This window comes from Oculina patagonica, chromosome 11 (genome assembly GCF_052425735.1).
Source record: "Oculina patagonica isolate OP01 chromosome 11, crgOcupat, whole genome shotgun sequence".
NCBI lineage: Eukaryota > Metazoa > Cnidaria > Anthozoa > Scleractinia > Oculinidae > Oculina > Oculina patagonica.
The window spans coordinates 4,566,102-4,591,323 of NC_135768.1; the positions used below are offsets into that span (position 1 = coordinate 4,566,102).

Here is a 25,222-nt window from a genome sequence, read left to right on the forward strand (position 1 = left end):
TTGGCCGATTCGTTTGCGTCCAGAAATTTTTGGTCACAAACAAGCTTTTGTCTCTTTTTCCACCTTTCCTGTTATTTCGACACGGATGTTGGACGTCATTTCTACCTTTATATTTTACCTCAAATCTATTGGTTTTGGTATTACATTTTTTCCGGCCACTTATATTTTCGGATAATTTCCACTGTCTGACTTTGATCAGACTTGTTTCTCTCAAACTTAAAGCCCGGCGGCTAGGCTACTTGAATCGCAGAGGGCGGCTTGTGTACACACTGAACGATCTCATCTTGATACGACAATACGAAATTATGTTAATAACAATACTTTCTACAAATAGGGCTATTTTATCGGTATAAGCTGGATTGATAGTTTTCATTACATTTCATTTCAAAATAACTCGTTTGAAAATCTTCGTTGTACCTATTCGCTGTCTTATTGTTGTTTTCAAGGCGAATAATTTTCGGCAATTTTTTCATGATAGTTATAATTGTATTAGATATACCGGCTTGTTTTTAAGTGCTTTTGATTATTTACGGTATCTTTAAACGTGCTTTTTTCACTGAGCGCGGTTGACTGATATTAAAATTATCGTCAACGAGTTCTTACTGCCCAGGCAGCCGAGCATGTCTTCGGCCCGGGGGGGGGGGGGGGGGTCTCACATATGAAAGTGACGGGGATGCTCGTCGTCTCGCTTAGGGGTGTAAGTTTCAGATTTTTGGTCTCGCTTAGGGTGCTCCGGGAAAAACGCCAATATTTTTAGCCATAATGGTTTCGTTTAGGGTAACACACGAAGAAATATACAAATATAAATTCTATTCTTAGTTTTTTGGTATCTTTTAGGGGTCAAGAAAAGCTTGAGCCACACGCAAATTGGTCTCTTTTAGGGGTTCTGTTTAAAATTTCCGACGAGCATCCCAGTCCGTTTCATATAGGAGTCCCCCCTCCGGGGTCTTCGGTTGGCATTGCTTAAATTATTTCAACCGACAAGCGACCGAATCTCTGGTGGTTATGTATTTACACTCGAAAACAAACCCAATTGGGGAGCAGTATTTTGCTTACAAGACAATAATTTTTCACGTTAGTAAAAAAGAACTTTTTGTCTAAAGAAGCCGCCCTAATTGATTTCGGCTCGCTACGCTTGCCTATAGACAGGTAGAGGGCGTATTTTAGCCAGTTCAAGATACGAGATATCGGTAATTAATAGATCGCCCATTGTTTTCAAAATGAACTCATTTTTTTTTGATAATTTAATAAGCAAAGAACCAAATTCGAGATCAAGCATGAGAATGTACGTTGTTTTGGCGAAACCCGTCAAATTGCAAATTTCCGTGATACACTGTGTTTTCTAAACAGAAAAATTGTCCAGCGAATGTCTTGCCTGTTGTTTGTCAACACAGGTACCCCAAGCCCTATAGGAAATAATTAGACCGTGTGACCTTTGTTCAGCGTTGTGTAAAGGCCAGGCCAAACGCACGCAACATTTCAACGCAGCATATTCCAACATTGGTGGGTCGTGTTGTGAGATGTTGTGAAGCAGCTGGTTAAACGTACGCAACATTTAAGCGCAACATATCGCAACGTTGTTGTACACAACATGTCGCACGCGTTTGGCTACCCTGTTGCAATTGCAATATGTTGCAGTATGTTGGATGGCGAAAAGCGAACTAGTGCGCATGCTCCCGTGCAAACGTGTTGCGCAAATGTGGCCAAACAAGTACAACATCATGCAACAAAAATGTTGCGAGATGTTGGGAGAAAAATTTGACCATTTTCAAACTTGTACTAACATCGTCCAACATGTTGCAACAGGGTGGCCAAACGATTGCAACGCGTTGCGCGCAACAATGTTGGGATATGTTGCGTTGAAATGTTGCGTGCGTTTGGCCGGGCTTTAAGTGTTGTAATTTGAACGCCACGGCGGATAATTTTACAGCGAAATTGTAAGGATTTGTATGGGAAATAACGATTCCTACTTTAATTTAAAAATCGAACAAGTTTTTAATAAAAAAAAAACATTCCTGAAGTCCTCTGCCTGTTGTTCTTTCTTCTATGTGGGTTTTGGAGCGATTTAGCGCGATTCCAGTGAACTAAAACTCACTGGAATCGCGCTAAATTGCTCCAAAAACCACTCAGGAGACAAGCCAACAGGCAGAGGAGTTTAGGTAGGGATTTTTTTTATTGAAAACCCATTCACGTTTGTGAACTGAATTAGGAATCGTTTTTTCCCATACAAATCCTTATATTTCGACTTCACGCAACGGTCGCCGTGACGCTCAAATTACAACACTTACACAACGCTGAACAAAGGTCACACGGTCTATATCTCCCATAGAGCTTGGGGTACCTGTGATGGATGTCAAGACCATGGTTTTCAACAGACCGCAAACAGGAAACGAAAAGGGTAGCGCGGTTGATTTGTCGTCACAATAAACGACAGATTTTTTCATTGAAATGAATACGTTTTGAAAAATGGCGTAGGGCTAGGGCTTTCCACAAGTTGCTCGAGATTTCCCAAGAAGTACCCCGTAATTTCTCAAAAAGTTGCTCAAAAGTTGCTGCAAAAATCCAAAAAAGTTGCTTCTGATAATAAAAGTTGCTCAAAAGTTGCTCCAAAAATCCAAAACGCTGCTTCTAATCAAGAGAATTTCTCTAAATATATGCTAATTTCCCTTTGAGGGTTAGATTTCTTTAAAGTTTTCTGCAATTTTGCTAAAGGGACTATGTCATAGATTTTACCAGATTTTCGAACAGCCAAAATTTCTATTTGTGTCGCATGAAACCTAGAAATAATAGTCCATTTTTATTAAAAATTGCTATATAAGAGCACTGAAACTGTTAAATAGCATTACTGGCTGCGGATGGCGCGGATGGAAACAGATTGCAATTTGAAAACGTTAGGCAAACGTTTTCAAATTGTTTCCGCGCGTCTTCAAAAAATCGATATTTAAAGCCATAGCTTGATTTTTATCCGCAAATTAAGGTTATATCTTCCTTAAGATGTTCAAAGATATTGTTCTTTATGGGTTAAGTTGCCGTTCACTAATTTCAGAACAGTTTAGACCAAAAATCTGCAAAATCTCCGTGATATAGTCCCTTTAAGGGGAAAATTTGTTAAATAACAAGGTTTTCTTTAACTGAGAAAAATTGTGAAGATATCGATGACGTCATGTTTCCTGGCGAGTTTTGTAATGTTTTAATGCAGAATGAGCCGAAAGTTGTAACGTCTTCAGATGTTCCTCAAAAATCTTCGGCAAACTTCGTAAATCTTCAAAAACGTTCGTATGGCCTTTGAACAACACTCGGATAATCTTCGGAGATCTTCGGTCTGGAAATTGCTCAAAATGCAACAAGTTGCTCGAGAGGAAAAAGTTGCTCGAAGGGGAAAAAGTTGCTCGAAATATGAAAAGTTGCCAAAAAGTTGCCGAGCAACTTGTGGAAAGCCCTACGTAGGGCTCAGAGCTAACCAATTTTGTTCTGTTAGGGAAAATTGAATCACAATCAGACAAATTTCTCACTGACAAGACATCACTTTCAACTAAAGGATAATGACACATTTGGCTGCCACAAACCTGCAACCAATTACATGCTGGGATTAATGGCAGATTCTTACTTCTACCATTTTCCAGGCATATTGGAAGAGCGACTCACCATATTAAAATTTGAATTTTTCAGCTGTGCACAAATACAGTTGAATCTCGATAACTCGAACCCTCAATAACTGTATGCCACACTTACTAAATATCGCACATTTGATGTACCAATTTCCTTGTTTTATTAATTTATATAATATATTAATGTTATTGTCGCTGAAGTCTCGCTGCCCAAGCAGCCCAGCTTGTCTTTCAGTTTGATTTGCTTTACTCAATTAAGTTCAAGCCGAAGCGGTCAGGACGAATCTCTTCACGGTTATAATTTACGCTCGGAAATCAAAACTCTTGGGGTATAGTATTTCAGTGCTTGTGAGACGAGAATTTTTTACATGTCATTATTTGAAAAAGGATTTGTAAAATGTTGTGTCTAAGCTGCGAAGCCGCGTAATAACTAGACTATTATAAACTAGCCTGTTCCAGTATGCTTGTCAAACAGGAACAAAATGTTGAAGAGTGATATTTATGTACCGAGTTGCCATATTTATGTCCAAATTGCGTTTTAAATGGTTTAAATATCCGGCGACCTGTTTTCGTTTTATATATAACAGTCAAATGATTTCACATATTTCAATACAGTTTCGATAAAATATTTCGCGGACTTTTCTCGACATACCCCCCCCCCCACCCCCCCTTAAGGTTACTATTGTTAGCGGCTACTAATTTTAGCGATTTTAGCGAGTTGGGCCAAAATCGCTAAATTTAGTACTCGCTAAAATTTGTCTCGGTCAAATTTAATACGCGTTAATTTAATACCCCTGCCCGCCAGAGGAACACAAAATTAACTACAGTGGCCCTTTTCAACTATATGACAACGTCAGAAGGTAGGGCAACAATTACGAAGGGTTGGGAGAGAGCTGGGATCGCCGGCATCGTGGAAAATACGTCTGATTTCTCCGACGAGGACGACTTTCTAACATTTCCATTTCTTTTTGTTCTTTCTGACAATGGTAATGTTCGTTCAATTTTAAGTGACTTTGTTCTATTACTGAACATTTATTTCCATCTTGACTATATATTAAAATTGTTTTTTTTTTAATTTTCAGGAAATCGCTAATTTTAATAGTCGCTAAATCTTGCTCATAAAAAATCGCTAAAATTAGTAGTCGCTAAAAATAGTAACCTTAAGGTATATTTCATTCGGTCAGTATTGCATGTAAGTCTACGTGACCTGTCCCGCTCCCACAGCATAACAATAGTGCTATTGTTTGTTTTCAAATCCGTATAAAATCTCGTATGCATTGGTTGTAAATTAGTTTTCGTTTATCCGGAGTTGCCGTACAGATCTTTTAAGTAATCGTTTTTTCTTGTATTTACTCGATTCTTGTTCAATTTTGTATTCCGTTTTATAGTTAAGTTTCAAGTTCTAGTTTATTTATTCTACGTTTTCTTTGTTTTACATGTATCCAAGTGAATCGCAAAGTTTTACGCAAAGTGTAATTAAAGGCGTATTCAAAACTGCACAAAGGAGTTTTTGGTACAATGTCCAAAACTGCGATATTTATTTCCAAATTGCGTTTTTAATGGTTCAAAAATCCGGCGACCTGTTTTCGTTTTTGCCGTCGGATTCCCATACAAACACTGTAATTTCCACCCGCATTGCCTACTTGACAAAATGGGGACGAAAACAGTGATAAGGCCTATTTACGTTACGTTATTAGAGACCTTTAGCTTCAGGTTTTTTTTGGGAAACTGCAAACCGCAAACTGCAGTTTGCGGTTAGACGTTTGCAGTTTCAGGTTGCCAGGGTTTCGAATTTTAGCAAGGCGTTCGACTTCGAAGTACGTGTTTCGTTCTGCCTTGTTGTTTTTTGTCAAGTCGAAGTGCTTCACTTTCATCGCCTATAAAATCGAATAATTCTTTGATTCAAGTTCAACAATTTAACTAGCACATTGCACACAGGTAAAGAGAATTATTTGTTGCCTTTAAACGTGAGGCTGTACAATTTTTAATGGCAAAAAACCTTGCCGTAAATCGCTTACCGCTAGAAGCCCTTCCTGCCGTTCAAACGTGAACTGCAAACTGCAAACGCGACCGCGAGACCGTGGTCACGTGACATCCTCAGGTTTGCGGTTTGCGGTTTCTCATAAAAAAACCTGATGCTTAATGTCTCTATTATTCATACAGTAATTTAAAAATGTATTGTTCCATTTTCTCTCGGCTTCTCTATACTCTAAATTTGTTTAAAATGTACATTGTATGAACAAAAAACCGTAAACACCGTTTTTTCCTTATTTTCGATCATTTGTTCTCAACTTCCGATAACTCGAACTCCCGATAACTCGAACCTTTTTCAATTTCCCTTGAAGGTTCGAGTTATCGTGAGTCGTAGTCTATCGAGTGTATCGCACATTTAAGGTCTCCGCATATGTGCCGACACACTGTACAATAGCGAAGCGCGCGAAGTTTAGAATGCAAATGATTATACCCCACGAGGCTCAGAAAACATCAGTGTGTTCCGAGAGAAATAGAGGAAATGTAGGCGAAGTTTTCGTTTCAATTAAGTGTTTTAGGGACACCGGCTGTTTTAGAAATTGTTTTAGGAAAATCGTCCGCCATTCTGCTTTGTTTGTCTGCGTCTTGTCTGAGTCATGACGCCGTCACTCGCGCGCTTTGCTATTACTTCTCCGTACTTCTCTGTGGAAATATTATGGGTTGCTTCTGTACACCGTCACGTGGCTAGGCGTTTGTCGATTGTGCTCGGAAAAATGGCATAGCAGTGCTCAGAATTTTTGGAAATTATGCTAGTTTCTCTAAATTATGCTACTTGTTTTTACAGAACAGGGCAAATAAAGACAACACAAGGAGCAAACCCTCATTTACTGATTGCAGGTTAGTTTTAAATGAATATCCAACAATGTATCGTTACATGTCATACATATCATCTGCAGTTGTAACTTTATTCTTCAAAATCAGCAAAACGCTCATCTTTTTATTAAAAACTTCAACCAAGATTCGTCAAATAGTCAAGCTGAGGATGACCTTAATACTCTTATAATCGTATATTATATTATAGACTTGCCCCAAGTCGCTCGTTTTTTCTTTGTATCTATAGTTACTTGAATAAAATCACTTTGAAATCGAACGCGAAAGACCACAGTGTACTTGAGTAAAATCGCCTTTGATATCGCGCACGAGAGATCGCGCGGGATTTATTTGTATGAACGCGCGCGCGATGGAAAACAAATTACACTTAACGAGGAAAAGCTCGTTCCGCCACGATCCTCCGAACAAAACTCGTCGGCAAACATGACGTCATAGATATCTTCACGATTTTTCTAAATCTTTGTTATTTAAACAAATTTTCCCCTTAATATGTTATTTAGATACTTCTTTTGCTGTAAGTTGCATAAAACAGCTTGAAAATGTTACCCTCAAAGGGAAATTAGCATATATTTAGAGAAATTCTCTTGATTAGAAGCAGCGTTTTGGATTTTTTGGAGCAACTTTCGAGCAACTTTTATTATCAGAAGCAACTTTTTTGGATTTTTGGAGCAACTTTTGAGCAACTTTTTGAGAAATTACGGGCAACTTTTTGGGAAATCTCGAGCAACTTGTGGAAAGCCCTAAGCGCGCGAGGCCTAGAAATAGAATGCAAATGAATATAACACCAACGAGGCTCAGAAAACATCAGCGTGTTCTGAGAGAAATAGAAGGAATCTAGGCGAAGTTTTCGTTTTATGAAAGTGTTTTAGGTACACCGGCTGTTTTGGAAAGTGTTTTAGGAATTTCGGTTTGTTTGTCTGAGTCTTGTCTGAGTCGTGACGTCACTCGTACGGTTTGCTATAGTTAACAAAAGTTTTAGAAACAGAATAATAAAAAAGCATATTCAAAACGAAACTACGTTTCATTTCTTTTCAATTCATGACTTGAAAGTCAAAAAAGCCAGATTATGCTTGCAGGGCTAATTTTGGATAAAAGCTAAAAATTATGCTCGGTCTGCTTAATCAAATTATGCTAGCATAATCGACAAATGCCTTCGTGAAACACTCTTCCCCATGGTAAACACCCCTGGTTTATCTTGTGACCTAAGTACCGCAACACCTAAGCTATTGCCTAAAAGAAATTGATAAAATTGGCAAAAAATGTAGAGCCCGTTTCTAATTCAACTTGCGCAGGAATAAAACGAGCTTTCTCTTAGCTGCCGCCACAGAGCAATTACTCCGGTCAGTGAAGATTTTAATGGGTTGCTTTCGTATACCGTCACGTAGCAAAGAGTGCAACGATTGCGTGACAGCACAAGTTGAAATTTACATCTTGTCGACAAAATTATTTAAAAGGTCAATAAAACCTGTGGCAGCAGACTGAAAATCATTCTATACGCTTTCACAGATTAGACTAAATAAGCCAAGGAAAATGGTTTTTAAATCAAAACAGCCTCTGAAATTTTCCAAGTTTCTGAAGTCAAAATGGCTGACAGACGTTAAGGATCACGAGTTGAAGAAACGAACAATAGTGGTCAACATCTCCAACACGGATGCCATGATTTCTGGCCCGGAGCCTCGCAAAGTTTTGCCACCGCGAAAGTCGACCATTTTGCAAGGTAAGAACACGGCCGTTTTACACTAGTTATGGCCAACACTCCATACAAACGGCATTTTAATTCATTTATTCAATAAAGGCACTGTACAGGCAATATGAGTTTCAAGTACATGTTTTCGTGCACGAAAATTGAGGCTTGATATTTAATAGCATTTTTCTGCCAAAGACGCTCCGCTGAAGGAAAGCAAGAGGAGAAGCGCTTTGTGTCCTTTGTGAATTGATTAAGATAAATTTAATGCTTTAATGCACTTGTAAAGTACATTTTAAAAATTTATTGGAACAATGGAACACTAATTCTGTTTCGCACGTTTACATTGTTATAAGCGAGTCTCGTTTGACCTCTGGCTAAACACCGTCCATTGCACGTTTTGCTCAATTTGCAGGCGTATAGGAGTAACAAACGGCGTTTTCTGTTTTCCACGATTTAAATCTTTAACAAACTAATATTTCCAATGTTAAGTATCTAATAAACAAAATTTTCAAGATGAAAAATTTCCACCTTTTTAAAAATTATTTTTATGCCACGTCGTAGGTGTAAGCATCATTAGCGCCCAGTCCCTTGTGCTGATCAACGTCCCGACGGAAACCAACATCGGTGGCATGGTACTAGAAGATGGCTGGTGTCAGCTGACAGAACAGGACCCGACTTACCCGAGGGATGTCCCGTTGTACAAATCCCCGCAGTTTGATGTTGGCTCGGTTGAATTTGACCCTTACATAGTGAGCGGATCAGAAAAGCTGAGCTCGGGGGGCGCTGCTAAGAAGTACAACATCAAGGTGAACGTGTGGTTTTGTCCGGCAAAAACCAACTGTGGAATCCATAACCACCACACTGATCCAGAAATGCTTGAGGTCCATACGCAGATTTATGGCACGGGAAGAATGCAAAAGTTTCGCGAGAACGACTTCAAGAGCATCTATGAAGATGTGATGATGAGTCCTGGCTTCACCCATGATCCCTTCGCTGGCGTCAAGGAAAATGGCGACATCTTCTATGGCTGGCATCAGTACTACTCTGATACCGATTGCATCTGGATGGCAATCGAACACCACCCGGCTTAACTCGGTAAAAAATCGGAAAAGTTCGGAGAAAACTCTGCCGATCTTAAACAGCAAATATGGACGTAGCTGGGGAACAAAAATTCGTGATTATTTACTGAACATTGCTACACCAGAACTTTAGTTTAGTTTGTTCACAGTTCTTTGAACATGGACAGTAGAATATTTTTCAGTTGGTTAATTAAACAACAGAACTCTTATATGTACTCTTGTCATTACAAAGATTATTAACAGAAATTATTTGAAGTTAAGTTAGAGTACTGGCTGCCAGGAATAACCATACAGGCTAGTGGAGGCAGGCAGCCAGTTGGCATTAGCATTAAATGGAAATAAATTACAGGTCGGCAAGATAGCACAATAAGATAGCATTAATAGTTAAAAATAGTATAGAAACCAGAAGAATGGAAATTAACAAAATTTCATGTATTTCAAAATTCTGTCAAGTGTTATATCAATTGTGTGGGTTAAGCTACGAAATATCTTGTATCTCATATACCTGGAATGAAATAAAAATTTACCCTTTTTGTTCGAAATATTGTAACTGGCGCTGTCTGAGGACATTATGATAGGAAAATTTAGGTACCAAAATAATGAAAAGACCACTCGTACAAACGGCAGCGAAGTGAAGCCGTATCTTGGCGTAGATCAGGATCAGCAATACAGAGTAAAACGATAAACCAAATGCAAGGCTGATCGGACAGCTAAAAACGCTAAATAAATTATTGGGCAATAAAATTTATTTAGCCTTTTTAGCTGTCCGATCAGCCTTGCATTTAGGAAGAATCAGGCCTTCTTCTTTGACTAATCACGCAGTCTTTGTTGGAGGGCAAAGAATGTGTGACGTGCAAAAAGGCCCCCTACGCGCAAGGCGAATGAGAAACGCGCGTCACGCGTAACAAAATGTGCTGCATGTTTTGTACTGCCTTACAAACCGATCAGGTGGTACAAAATCCGCTATGGCGTTCTCGGCTCGTTAATGCCTGGACTCTATGCTTTTCAGTGAGGTCACTGACTTCGCACGAAATCGCGCGTGAACGACCGCTTGAACAACGAGATCCCAGTTCGAGGCTTTGCGCAGTTAACGAAACAAGAGAGAACGACTAGGTTCTAGGCTGGGACTTAAAGGTCCCAAAAACAAAAAGTCTTCAACTGCTTCAACTTGACAAGCTTCATGAAGAAAGCTCATTGTTATGTAGAGATCTTGTTTAGACATTGTTAGGGTGGGGTGGGGTGGGAACGCTTTACGGTTCTGAGTATACAAAAAGAGAAAAAACTGCCTGTGTAAACCGATCCTACTCCGAACACCAAAGTTAAGTCAAATGAAAATTGCTTTGCTCATTTCCCCATCCTGAGAGGGGGTGGGGTTGGGGTAGGGGGGGGGGGATGGACTCCTATACAAGGGAAGCGATCATAACGACTGACTCGAGGAGGATCCGCCTAGTTTAGGAGTAGGGGGTATTCAAATCATCGCCTATCTGGTAAACCCCATGAACAAAACTTAACCGTCTGAAAGTTTGAGACGATACATTAAGATCTTGCTTGTATAAAACTTTCATTGCTCTGAAAACAATAAAGAGGATTTTGAATTTAAAATTTGTTTCTCAGTCTTCTCTCCTTGTAAAGAAGGGGCTATGCAAGCAAGATGCAATGTTGAGCACAGTGTCGAAAACGACCATCATCTTTCTGTGATAAAATGGGCCCTGTCCTACTTCTGTTCCGAACACAATAGCTGTGACCACTTCTCTTAACAAGAGTGATCGTTCGAAATCAGTTGAAAACGACCCCGGATAGGTATCAGAATGTCTATTGAACAACTGAAATGGTTTTAGTAATTCATTCATATGCGGTTCATATGTCTTTTTTTATAATAATCAACTCGGGAACAGTTTCTCAGCCGCATTTATATTTATTCTGTTCAACTCGAAGCTTACAAGACACAAGCCATTATTGTTTATTACATCTATCGAGTGGTATTAGTATTCTAAGGCCCCGTCCACACTGACCCGGGTAAATTTGAAAACGGAGAAATTTAAAAACACCGCGTAAAATGTTTTACGTCTACATTAACCCGGGTAAATTTGAAACGATACGCTTCTTTGGTGAGCGTTTTTGAAAAGCTCCGTTTTCGGTGACCGAAAACCCCGGTTCAGTATGGACGGTTGGCCTAACCGGGGGAAAAAAAGATGCGTTTTCAAATTTACCCGGGTCAGTGTGGACGGGGCCTAAAACAGGGCGTACTATTTTTCTTATCCTTCCTAGATGAAACTTCCAAACGATGGTAACCGAGCCTTATTACGTTGTAATACAAGTGTATATACTAAATAATGAAATGAAAGGATGGGAAAGATAAAGTAATTCTGAAACTTTCTATGTCCCCAAAAGATACTTAAAAAGCTAAATAAAATTCTGAAAAATCCCGATTTTTAACTATGAGTTACTTGGTTTCCATTTTACGAATGAATCCCGAACATTGCCGACTTTTACCGAATTAAGCCGGGTGGTGTTCGATTGCCATCCAGATGCAATCGGTATCAGAGTAGTACTGATGCCAGCCATAGAAGATGTCGCCATTTTCCTTGACACCAGCAAAGGGATCATGGGTAAAGCCAGGACTCATCATAACATCTTCATAGATGCTCTTGAAGTGGTTCTCGCGAAACTTTTGCATTCTTCCCGTGCCATAAATCTGCGTATGGACCTCAAGCATTTCTGGATCAGTGTGGTGGTTATGGATACCACAGTTGGTTTTCGCCGGACAAAACCACACGTTCACTTTGATGTTGTACTTCTTAACAGCGCCCCCCGAGCCTGGCTTTTTTGATCCGCTCACTATGTAAGGGTCAAATTCAACCGAGCCAACATCAAACTGTGGGGATTTGTACAACGGGGCATCCCTCGGGTAAGTCGGGTCCTGTTCTGTCAGCTGACACCAGCCATCTTCTAGCACCATTCCACCGATGTTGGTTTCCATCGGGACGTTGATCAGTACAAGGGACTCGGCGCTAGTGATGCTTACACCTAAGGAAACAAAGTACGCCATTTTGTCAGTTTGGTGTACTTTACCCTGCATGCACCGCGTAATACTTACAAGAGAAAATTCATCAATTTTATTTTACAAGTCAATGTATCAAGTGAACTAAAACATAATCAAGGAACACTGTTACCAATAGTGATCTTGACCTGTTCGCTTACAGGCAGAATTTTAAAGCTGTTACCAAAAGGACAATTGTCATAAACGAGTTGATGGACCCCCCACGGTTTACGTTTTAAGAAGGCAAATCAAAGATATTTTGCATTAAGTTGATAGCCCTGCACTGCTTGATTTGCAAGATTGCATAATTTTTGTTGTGTGACGTCGTAAGACGTCATTAATTCCGTCATCTTGGATTTTACTTTTTTCAGGAAGTCAAAAAATGACACAAATTGATACAAGATGAAGTCAAGATACTAATTGAATATAAAACTGTACCAATTCTCCATTTTTTCTTAAGAGAACAAAAAAAATTAAGAACTATTATTATTCGAAATTTGGCTAAACCTGCATATCAAAATGTGGTTGCCATGGCAATGTAACACACAGCTGACACATCAAAATGCTGGCAAGGGATAAAAGAACAGTTACTGAGAGTTTAAGAATCAAAGAGTAAATTCCCTTTTCAAAATTTTGAAAAAATCTTGGGGGGGGGGGGGTGGCATCTAATTATCCGATCTACATTTTTGTACCGAAAAATGTTCCGTAACGATATTGCTGTAACTTTGTTTTTTTGTTATATCTTGTTGGCGTTGCTTAGGACAAAAATCGCATATCTTAAGTTTGTCTCAGTAAGTGTAAGATATTTGCTATGCATTTTATTGTACGACTAATCGAATTTAATCACTTAAGACAGCCAATCAGAATACTCTATTGCCGGTCTTATATTTTTTAAGTGTCGGACCGGAAAGAGCTATTGTGTAACTTTCAAGAGATCAAACAAGATTAAACCGCAAGGTCGTTAGAGGTTTGTCACGAAACCATGCTGGCCTTTTGCTGGCCTTTACTTTCTTTATCGTCGAGATTCGCTCCAGGCAGACGTGCACTTGTAACTCGACAAAACGTCAGAGGTCGACTTGAGGCAAGTCAGAGTCAAGTAAATACAATAAAAACCCGCAAACCTAGTTTTTTTCCAGGTTAGCCTAAACAGATTTTTACATAAAGGGTAGTTAACACAAATTTAGGCTGTTTAGGTTCTTAATAGGTTCTTATTTTCGAGGAAAAATTTACATTGTTGCTAATAGAACTTTAAGTGACATTCAGCCTATTATTTGTATAAAATTTGCATACAACACAAGTGTTTATGTAAAAATGAAGCACTAATCATTCAGAACACGACATTGTATACATATACAATAAAGCGTTGTCCAAACGTATTTTCCCAAAAGTGAACATTTATCATTTTTGGTCATACATTTAACTGCGACAATTTGTACTTCAAAACGTCAAAGTCACTTCAAAACACGGCCTATTACATAAAATGGCCTCGAGCGGATTTCCCAGCGCATTTCAATGTATGCCTTAATTTTTTCAATGCTTGGAGTATTGCTTCAAAAACATGAACTCTTCTAGCACTGCAATTAAACAACTTTTCAAAGCTTTTTCACAAGGGCAATAATTGGCCAATTAAGTTTCAAGTTTGTCGCTTGTAACCGTCTTAATGTTCCCTCGTTTAAACCATCCTTAATTATTTTCGGTTCATTATTAGTTCTTTGGTGTTTTTTCTACCGTAGAAACTCTCTCCTCCGCAGAGGCCTCTTTCGTGGGGGAAGGCGAAAAAACACGGGGGGAGGAAGGCGAAAAACACGAAAAATGAAAAATAGGGGGAGCGCGGGGACCGACGGGAAGGGCGAAGGAGCGGAGGCCTGAGATCTCGCTCCTTTCCTTTCCCCTTCCCAGTGTGCCCCGCGCGCTTTCGTTTCGATTCTCTCCAGGCTCCGCGCGCTTACTTTTCACCTCTCCCCGTTCCTCTCCCTACTATTTCCCAGCCCGAAACACGAAAGAGACCTCTGCGGAGGAGAGAGCCGTAGAAATCAATTTTTTAGGTTCTGTTCAATTTGAAAGTGATTTTGTACATCAGAAAAATAACTTACAATATCGTCACAGACCTCCTTTAAAAACTTATATAACATAAGATAATATTTATTTATACTATTTTTATAGTTAAAATACATATACAAAAATGCAATAACGTTGTCATTGAGAAAAGAATCAAAGGCCCTTCGAGCAACCTCATGGTAATTCGGTGAAGTGCCGTCCTTCACTTTTTTTTCAAATAAGCGTTCAATAATGTAACGGTCTCACTTTATTTACCTTTAAATACTTATTTTTTATGTGTGAGTGGCATCAATGGGACACTGATGCTTTGTGCTCTCCGGCTCCGTAGCGCAGATTCTATTTTTTTCACCACCAAAATAAAGTGTAACCTTTGAATATGTTTTTTACAGTCTTGGATGCGCTGAAGTGCGTTTTCAATTACTTTTCTGTCAGTACATATATTGTATACGTACCGGGCAGCGACAAGCGTTATTTTTGAGCAGCCGATGAAATTTGAGAGAAAGATGCACCTGAGCACGTCGTGTTTCTGCTCGCCTCAAAAAGATGAAAAACGGATGACGTGACACGAGATGACGTTACGCGAAACAGAAACGTGCTATGGAACTCGTGTTTTTCCAGTGAGCTGAAACGTTTATTAAATCATGTCACATGCGAAACTGGATGTATTTTGTACCTGCTTTCAGTATTAAAGTCACAATCTCACTTTATTTCCATTTTTGGATGTTTTCTTTTCATCACGGGAGTTGCGTGAATGGGTCATTGATTGTTTGTGCGCTCAGGCTTCGTAGAGCGATTTTTTTTACCACTGAAAACGGATGACGTGACGCAAAACAAAAACGTGCCGCGATAGCTGAAACGTTTATTAAATCACGTCACCTGGCAAGCGAATTTGCATGTATCTCATACCTGCCATCAGTAAGTCACAATCTCACTTCATTTGCCTCTTTGAATGTTTTTTTCTTTCTCATGGGAGTTGCGAGAATGGGTCATTGATGGCTTGTGCTCTCAGGCTTCGTAGAGCGAATTTTTTCACTACTAGAATAAAGTGTAATAACCCTTGATCCCCTTTCGCATTTAGAAAAATTTCTTTTGTAAATATTGATCAACCTCGTTTCCGAAGAGAGCGATCTTGGGAATGAGGTTGGAGAATAATTTGTTTTTGATTGACATGTGCTTGATGTGTTTAAAGGACCTTTCTGTCAGCACGTTTACCGCTTAACGCATAAATTAATTGCGGTTTGATATCAGAATGGAGTGAGTGAGTGAAATTAAAGTCTCAAAAGTCATTTTAATACCTTCATTACCATTCGGTAAAAATGAAGACAGGCAAATAAGAATAAATTAAGCGCACGTTTAAAATTCACCCGAAAAAATGGCCTTAAAACATCTCAAATGCACATAAATCAATTTATCTTATTACCTGATTAATAAGTGTACAGGATTAACTTGTGAGTTTCCTGTAAATGCTACCAGTTATGATGATTAATTTACCTTTTTTCATGTTTCTCTTTGATGCAAAAGTTATTGCAATTAGGTGCAACTTGATTTTTTAGTTTAAATTTGGTGGGGTTGAGGTGACATACACCGAGCTAGTGTTTTTTTTATTTTAGTTTTCTGAAGCTGACTGGCTTTCGAGCAAAATGAAATACCTCACGGAAAGAAGTGAAAACAGTTTTTTCATTCCCTTCTTCGCGGTTTGGGAATAATCAAGAAATGAAAATTTAAAATTGATATTTATTCATTTATATCAGCGCGCCTTGCGTTATATTGAACACAGCTTTGTAAGGATGGCGACTAGGGAAAACTACACTCTTTTTTATAACAACCTTTTTTTATAAGAACGTCGAGGCCGAAACAAGGCGAAAATTTAAGGACATCCTAAAAACGTACCCAAGGCTCAAAGACATGTACTAAATGAATCAATTTTTATTCAAATCCAAACTTTAACCAACATAGTCATCAACCATTGCGAACATGAACATGCACATATCGGTTAGGAATGAATTTACTGCAATACCACTTTGTTTTTAAACGTTAATAAATAAAAACATTAAAAACCTTTTTGGGCTCAAATCCTCGAAATAATTAAGAACGTTGAGTCTCGGCAAAAAAATTAGACGTTCTTATGTACAGCAAAAAGAGTGTACAGTGTTATATTAATTATCTGCGGTATTACCTTCAAGTATAGTTGATTTTCTTGGGTACAAAACTTTGCGAGGCTCCGGGCCAGAAATAATGGCATCGGTGTTGGAGATATTGACAACTATTGTCGGTTTCTTCAACTCGTGGTCTTTCACGTCTGTCAGCCATTTTGACTTCAGAAACTTGGAAAATTTCAGGGGTTGTTTTGATTTAAAAACCATATTTCTCGACGCGTTCAGTGCAACTTGTCGAAGTGTAAAGATGACGTGGAAGGCTGTGGAGGCTTCTAAGATTAAAGCGTTTTCGTGGCTTGATGCACGATTCCGGATGCAAATATGTCAGTGTTGCTCAAGAAAAGGCGTGTCTTTGATGGACACGTAGGTAGGTAGGGTGGACAGTGTCACGGACAATGTAGGGCTTGGGGGAGGGAGGCAGAATTTGCCCATGTCGCCGACATTTATCAGCGAGTAAGAAAGAGTAGCAGTTGAAAAACGTCTTCCTAAGTTAATAAGAGAACGATTGCATTTAGACGTTCAAGCCAAAGATTTATTTACATTTCTTCTTCGTTCCGTTAACTGATAAGAATTTTAATTAACGTCAAAGGTTTGTTCTTAACGGATGATAGTTAATGAAGAAAACTTAAGTTATCAAAGCTAGTCCATGTTTTCCACTGGCATTCGGGATAAGCACACAGGTGAAGTTTAAGAAATTTTGTGTTTCGTTTCTTAATATCAAGCCAGACAAGGTATAGCGAAGAATTAATCGTATAGATTTTGTGTGAAAAATGTATCTGCTATGCTGCATGGTTGTTAAAAACATCACCCTCCCCCCGGCTAATCTTCGTGTTATATTGAACCCAATGTCCTTATTTGGCAAATTTGACTGACAGCAGCGTTGACCCCTTTTTGAAATTTATATTTGAAGAGCAGAATACAGTCTAGGCTCACTGGTGAACGCCTGGTGAGGTTTTATAAGCTCGCTCGTGAATCTCCTGCAATAAACATTTCATTCGATTGAATTTCATTTTGAAAATAACTTTACTTATCAGCGTGCAAGGCGCACTATAAACCCACTGAATACAAGCTTTGTAGCTTTTTTCATCATCTTGTTTATTGTTTAGAGGTGTAATGTTGAAGCACTACATTATATGTTCGTGTGCGCTCGGTTTTTACTGCTGCACTCCGGCAAATCTTGCTCGTCACCAACCATTTTTCCATTCTTTGGTTATTTCAAAATGGTTTCTTTTGTAAGTTCAGAACGCTTTCTTCTATTAGAAAGATGCCTGCAAACTTCACGTACGATTACTTTTTCCGCCCTATCGCTTTCCAATTAATATATTGGTATCCACGTAATGGTCTTTAAGGTGGCTCCGCAATTGTTCCAGACGAGTGCTCTCGCCCCGCCGGGATGAGGCTTAAAATCAAGGCGGGTTTCGGGATATGAAAAATTTTAGTGGCGGCCGCGGGATACGGGATGAAATTGTTTTGGCGGGACCGGGATGTGTAACTTTTTGTAGGCAAGATGTGGGATGTTCTGAAATTTATGGCGAGATGAAGTATCAAACACGATCTTTGTTGATAGATAAACTTTGTTCCCGCGACTATTGTGTTTTTACCAAAATTAATAGTTTTAATTTCTCGGCCACTTATAAACAACGTGACTAACTTAGGTATACAGGGCAGGAGTTTCCCAGGCACTTTAATATGGTAGTTAAAACGGTTTTAATTTTTCTACCGATTAAAAACAACGTGACTCTAAACTAAGTACACAGAGCAGGAGTTTCTCGTGCATTTTGAAAGAGCCGATAAAACTAGTTTAATTTGTTGACAGATAATGTCAACAAATGTCACTAACTTAGTAACTCTACTGAACTAAGTACACAGAGCAGGAGTTTTCCGTGCATTTCTAGTCGACAGATTCAAAAGCGATGTGACTAACTTCAGTACACATGTCAAGTACATGTGGCCAAACTAAGTACACAAGAGCAGGAATTTCTCGGGCATCAACAAATTTGATATTTTCATTTTTGAAATAAACCGTTCTCCCTAAACAAACCCTTAATGTTTCGAGGGTTGTGTAATAACATACAACAGATACCTCGGTGTGCTGGCATTCATCTTCTGCGGTTTTTCAAAGGTGGGTTTGCATCTCGCTCGGCTAGAATGACATCTGAGCTAATTTGTCTTATATGCTTATACTTTGCTATCAGAATGTAATATGTTAGTTGATTGCCATTGTGTTTATCCATTTTTTTAACTTGGAAGCTTTTGCCTGTTAAATCTGCTGGAAAAAAACCCTGCATCAGGGATACTTTAGAGAGATCGCTATATTTACGAAACATTTTAATGGCCAATTCTTGTTGATGGTGCAGGGGAGTTGTGACTACATAAGTTCGCCGTCGAACATTTAAGAAACCGAGAGATTCGCCGAAGTTGTCATAATTCGCTCCTTTGCTGTCGCCATAGTCGCTATTTCAACACAAGTCTTGTCGTTCGTCAGTTTTATTTCTTCTATGTCGCTGTAAAAATGCTGCGTCGCTTCTCGGAATTTATCCAAGCAGGGCCTCTGAAAAGAGTCTATAACCAGCTTGCATTTCAAGGTCTTTTAAAGTTGTTCAACAATTTTAACTCTTTTAAAGCCTCAAACAAACTGTTTTCACTGCGCATGCAGCCGGTATTTTTTCCAGGTAGAGATAAATCAACCGTTCCCCGACTAGTGTAACAAGAACAGCAGAATCCCACCCTAGAAGGAAAAGCTACCGAGTGCGACTCGGGCAGTGAAACTTGTGAGCTCGAGAGTGAAGGTTTTGTAGAAGAGGACAGTGGTTTGGGCATCAGTAAGCTACTTAAGCTGTCGACTTTCTAGTCGGGATAACAGGCTGTTTCAGGTTGTTTTCGAAACGACTACAAATGGCTAATAAGTGGCTCCTCCAAAAATGTTCTGCAATTGGTATAGGATTTAATGGAGCCGAAACCGATTGTGAAATTGCACGCATTTTAGGCATCCTACTGATGAACGGTTACGGCAATTAGATATTTTCAGGAGCGCTATTGCGTTAACGTTAATTTTCTGTCCTTTGAGAATTATGTACAACAAAAAGAGTGAACAGTGCTATATTAATTATCTGCGGTATTACCTTCAAGTATAGTTGATTTTCTTGGGTGCAAAACTTTGCGAGGCTCCGGGCCAGAAATAATGGCATCCGTGTTGGAGATATTAACCACTATTGTCGCTTTCTTCAACTCATGATCTTTTACGTCAGTCAACCATTTTGACTTGAGAAATTTGGAAAATTTCAGAGGCTGTTTTGATTTAAAAACCATTTTTCTTGGCGCGTTCAGTGCAACTTGTCGAAGTTTTAAGCTGACGTGGAAAGCTGTGGGGGCCTCTAAGATTAAAGCGTTTTCGTGGCTTGATGCACGATTCCGGATGCAAATTTGTCAGTGTTGCTTAAGAAAAGGCGTGTCTTTGATGGACACGAAGGTAGGTAGGGTGGACAGTGTCACGGACAATGTACAACTTGGGGGAGGGAGGCAGAATTTGCCCATGTCGCCGACATTTATCAGCGAGTAAGAAAGAGTAGCAGTTGAAAAACTTCTTCCTAGTTAATAAGAGAACGATTGCAAGTAGACGTTCAAGCCAAAGATTTTTTTACATTTCTTTTTCGTTTCGATAACAGATAAGAATTTTAATTAACGTCAAAGGTTTGTCCTAAACGGATGATAGTTAATGAAGAAAAATTAAGTTATCAAAGCTAGTCCATGTTATCTACTGGCATTCGGGATAGGTACACAGCTGGTGTTTAAGAAATTTTGTGTTTCGTATCTTAATATCAAGCCAGACAAGGTATAGCGAAGAATTAATCGTATAGATTTTGTGTGAAAAATGTATCTGCTATATGCTGCATGGTTGTTAAAAACATCACCCTCCCCCCGGCTAATCTTCGTGTTATATTGAACCCAATGTCCTTATTTGACAAATTTGACTGACAGCGGCGTTGACCCCTTTTTAAAATTTATATTTGAAGAGCAGAATACAGTCTAGGCTCACTGGTGAACGCCCTGCTCTCGCTGTACTTGCTGAAAGCTGTGTTCTGTACAAAGCAAGACGGTACGTAGGGTATGTGTTCTATCGAATATAATGCCTTATTTTTACTGTATAGAAATTAAGGTAAACGGTTAATCGAAATTCCCTTCTTTTAGCACATGCTAATTTTAATCATATTTTACCAAAGACACGAAAGATTTCATCGTCTAGCTAGAAGTTGAAATCTTATTCAAAAAGCAAAGGTTTTATTTTTATTTTTGGATAGTATGGGTTACGTTTTTATAAAAAATTGCTTTCTTCCGTTTGGGTTCTTATGTGCATGTTTCCTAAGTGAAGAAGATCGCTTGTGTGTTAGTTCGGCTATTCATTTCATACATCATGTTAATTCAGCTACATTTATCAGTTTCAAATTGAGACCAATACTTTTTTCTTTTTCGGTTTAGAAGCTATAGAATACTTTCCACTTCTCGCCCTGCGTGGACTGTAGTTTTGTTTTTTTCACAGTATACTCGGACAATTCTCAATTGAGTCCCCGAAAAAATTATTGCATTCACATACAACGTTACGCCGGCTTAACGCATAGCTCGAATAATTAATCGAAAATTTAGCTGGTTATATAGTGAACACTCCGTGCCATCATCAATATCTTAGTTATATTCGAGGTGTTTTCAAACCAATGTAGCTATTTTCACACATGCAAATATTCTAGTAGTGTAACTGATCTCTGCTTTGTATATTACAAACGAGGTTTTATAAGCTCGCTCGTGAATCTCCTGCAATAAACATTTCATTCGATTGAATTTCATTTTGAAAATAACTTTACTTATCAGCGTGCAAGGCGCACTATAAACCCACTGAATACAAGCTTTGTAGCTTTTTTCATCACCTTGTTTATTGTTTAGAGGTGTAATGTTGAAGCACTACATTATATGTTCGTGTGCGCTCGGTTTTTACTGCTGCACTCCGGCAAATCTTGCTCGTCACCAACCATTTTTCCATTCTTTGGTTATTTCAAAATGGTTTCTTTTGTAAGTTCAGAACGCTTTCTTCTATTAGAAAGATGCCTGCAAACTTCACGTACGATTACTTTTTCCGCCCTATGGCTTTCCAATTAATATATTGGTATCCACGTAATGGTCTTTAAGGTGGCTCCGCAATTGTTCCAGACGAGTGCTCTCGCCCCGCCGGGATGAGGCTTAAAATCAAGGCGGGTTTCGGGATATGAAAAATTTTAGTGGCGGCCGCGGGATACGGGATGAAATTGTTTTGGCGGGACCGGGATGTGTAACTTTTTGTAGGCAAGATGTGGGATGTTCTAAAATTTATGGCGAGATGAAGTATCAAACACGATCTTTGTTGATAGATAAACTTTGTTCCGGCGACTATTGTGTTTTTACCAAAATTAATAGTTTTAATTTCTCGGCCACTTATAAACAACGTGACTAACTTAGGTATACAGGGCAGGAGTTTCCCAGGCACTTTAATATGGTAGTTAAAACGGTTTTAATTTTTCTACCGATTAAAAACAACGTGACTCTAAACTAAGTACACAGAGCAGGAGTTTCTCGTGCATTTTGAAAGAGCCGATAAAACTAGTTTAATTTGTTGACAGATAATGTCAACAAATGTCACTAACTTAGTAACTCTACTGAACTAAGTACACAGAGCAGGAGTTTTCCGTGCATTTCTAGTCGACAGATTCAAAAGCGATGTGACTAACTTCAGTACACATGTCAAGTACATGTGGCCAAACTAAGTACACAAGAGCAGGAATTTCTCGGGCATCAACAAATTTGATATTTTCATTTTTGAAATAAACCGTTCTCCCTAAACAAACCCTTAATGTTTCGAGGGTTGTGTAATAACATACAACAGATACCTCGGTGTGCTGGCATTCATCTTCTGCGGTTTTTCAAAGGTGGGTTTGCATCTCGCTCGGCTAGAATGACATCTGAGCTGATTTGTCTTATATGCTTATACTTTGCTATCAGAATGTAATATGTTAGTTGATTGCCATTGTGTTTATCCATTTTTTTAACTTGGAAGCTTTTGCCTGTTAAATCTGCTGGAAAAAAACCCTGCATCAGGGATACTTTAGAGAGATCGCTATATTTACGAAACATTTTAATGGCCAATTCTTGTTGATGGTGCAGGGGAGTTGTGACTACATAAGTTCGCCGTCGAACATTTAAGAAACCGAGAGATTCGCCGAAGTTGTCATAATTCGCTCCTTTGCTGTCGCCATAGTCGCTATTTCAACACAAGTCTTGTCGTTCGTCAGTTTTATTTCTTCTATGTCGCTGTAAAAATGCTGCGTCGCTTCTCGGAATTTATCCAAGCAGGGCCTCTGAAAAGAGTCTATAACCAGCTTGCATTTCAAGGTCTTTTAAAGTTGTTCAACAATTTTAACTCTTTTAAAGCCTCAAACAAACTGTTTTCACTGCGCATGCAGCCGGTATTTTTTCCAGGTAGAGATAAATCAACCGTTCCCCGACTAGTGTAACAAGAACAGCAGAATCCCACCCTAGAAGGAAAAGCTACCGAGTGCGACTCGGGCAGTAAAACTTGTGAGCTCGAGAGTGAAGGTTTTGTAGAAGAGGACAGTGGTTTGGGCATCAGTAAGCTACTTAAGCTGTCGACTTTCTAGTCGGGATAACATCTCTATTTAGCTGTTATGTACGATTTAACAGTCGATTTGTTTTACAAAACCTATGCCTAAAGTACTAAGGTGAAAAAGTATCAAAATCGCATTCGTGACATAAGTGGCGTTCACAGCCGTAGCTCAGTAACACGATTTCCATGTTATGAAGCAACTTGGAGCCCTTCACACAGTTGGTCTAGCCTAAGCTTAGGAAAGTAATTTAGATTTCAATTGCTACTAAGCTAATCAATTAACGTAAACTTCCCTTTTGCGTATAACGGACGGAGGAAACTTATACTTATGGGTTTCATGGGAAAAAGTCGATGAATTGAGACGTTATAGCAGGCGGGATTGGGATGAGAGGAGGGCATTGGGGGTTGCTGAACACCGTATTACCGCAAAAAATCGGCAAATATCGCAATACCCAAAAAAAATCTGGAAAATACTGCAATTTCATAGTAAGCCTGTATGGTTGGTTGGCGGATTCGTTGACGCGAGGGGAAAAGAGGCAAAAACGAGCGGTGGGACCGTGAAACAAAGACACGGCTTTAAACCGGCTGTTAAAACATTAAACTTGTAAATTAGAAAGTGTGAAAAAATTAGGCTGTTTCAGGTTGCTTTCGAAACGACTACAAATGGCTAATAAGTGGCTCCTCCAAAAATGTTCTGCAATTGGTATAGGATTTAATGGAGCCGAAACCGATTGTGAAATTGCACGCATTTTAGGCATCCTACTGATGAACGGTTACGGCAATTAGATATTTTCAGGAGCGCTATTGCGTTAACGTTAATTTTCTGTCCTTTGAGAATTATGTACAACAAAAAGAGTGAACAGTGCTATATTAATTATCTGCGGTATTACCTTCAAGTATAGTTGATTTTCTTGGGTGCAAAACTTTGCGAGGCTCCGGGCCAGAAATAATGGCATCCGTGTTGGAGATATTAACCACTATTGTCGCTTTCTTCAACTCATGATCTTTTACGTCAGTCAACCATTTTGACTTGAGAAATTTGGAAAATTTCAGAGGCTGTTTTGATTTAAAAACCATTTTTCTTGGCGCGTTCAGTGCAACTTGTCGAAGTTTTAAGCTGACGTGGAAAGCTGTGGGGGCCTCTAAGATTAAAGCGTTTTCGTGGCTTGATGCACGATTCCGGATGCAAATTTGTCAGTGTTGCTTAAGAAAAGGCGTGTCTTTGATGGACACGTAGGTAGGTAGGGTGGACAGTGTCACGGACAATGTACAACTTGGGGGAGGGAGGCAGAATTTGCCCATGTCGCCGACATTTATCAGCGAGTAAGAAAGAGTAGCAGTTGAAAAACTTCTTCCTAGTTAATAAGAGAACGATTGCAAGTAGACGTTCAAGCCAAAGATTTTTTTACATTTCTTCTTCGTTTCGATAACAGATAAGAATTTTAATTAACGTCAAAGGTTTGTCCTAAACGGATGATAGTTAATGAAGAAAAATTAAGTTATCAAAGCTAGTTCATGTTATCTACTGGCATTCGGGATAGGTACACAGGTGGTGTTTAAGAAATTTTGTGTTTCGTATCTTAATATCAAGCCAGACAAGGTATAGCGAAGAATTAATCGTATAGATTTTGTGTGAAAAATGTATCTGCTATATGCTGCATGGTTGTTAAAAACATCACCCTCCCCCCGGCTAATCTTCGTGTTATATTGAACCCAATGTCCTTATTTGACAAATTTGACTGACAGCGGCGTTGACCCCTTTTTAAAATTTATATTTGAAGAGCAGAATACAGTCTAGGCTCACTGGTGAACGCCCTGCTCTCGCTGTACTTGCTGAAAGCTGTGTTCTGTACAAAGCAAGACGGTACGTAGGGTATGTGTTCTATCGAATATAATGCCTTATTTTTACTGTATAGAAATTAAGGTAAACGGTTAATCGAAATTCCCTTCTTTTAGCACATGCTAATTTTAATCATATTTTACCAAAGACATAAAAGATTTCATCGTCCAGCTAGAAATTGAAATCTTATTCAAAAAGCAAAGGTTTTATTTTTATTTTTGGATAGTATGGGCTATGTTTTTTTTT

The 25,222-nt window shown here is 39.0% G+C and overlaps 2 protein-coding genes across 4 annotated transcripts; one reads left to right on the top strand and one right to left on the bottom strand.

Moving 5' to 3' along the window:
- Positions 1 to 985: 985 nt before the first annotated feature.
- Positions 986 to 19,882, bottom strand: LOC144630518 (uncharacterized). Of its 3 annotated transcripts, XM_078488869.1 has the most exons (3): positions 19,613 to 19,882; positions 11,715 to 12,263; positions 986 to 996 (listed from the first exon to the last, which is right to left on the bottom strand). In XM_078488869.1, exons 1-2 carry the CDS (start codon positions 19,797 to 19,799, stop codon positions 11,734 to 11,736), a joined length of 717 nt encoding a protein of 238 aa, XP_078344995.1. In that variant the 5' UTR covers positions 19,800 to 19,882; the 3' UTR covers positions 986 to 996; positions 11,715 to 11,733. The 3 variants fall into 3 exon arrangements, with proteins under 3 accessions (XP_078344995.1, XP_078344994.1, XP_078344996.1); XM_078488868.1 differs by lacking the exon at positions 986 to 996 and having other exon boundaries at positions 11,705 to 12,263; positions 19,613 to 19,881; XM_078488870.1 differs by lacking the exons at positions 986 to 996; positions 19,613 to 19,882 and adding an exon at positions 16,511 to 16,790 and having other exon boundaries at positions 11,705 to 12,263.
- LOC144630024 (uncharacterized) lies at positions 7,935 to 9,766 on the top strand. Its single transcript, XM_078488301.1, has 2 exons — positions 7,935 to 8,187; positions 8,719 to 9,766. The coding sequence occupies exons 1-2, from the start codon at positions 8,001 to 8,003 to the stop codon at positions 9,246 to 9,248; spliced, it is 717 nt and encodes a 238-aa protein (XP_078344427.1). The 5' UTR covers positions 7,935 to 8,000; the 3' UTR covers positions 9,249 to 9,766.
- Positions 19,883 to 25,222: the final 5,340 nt, after the last annotated feature.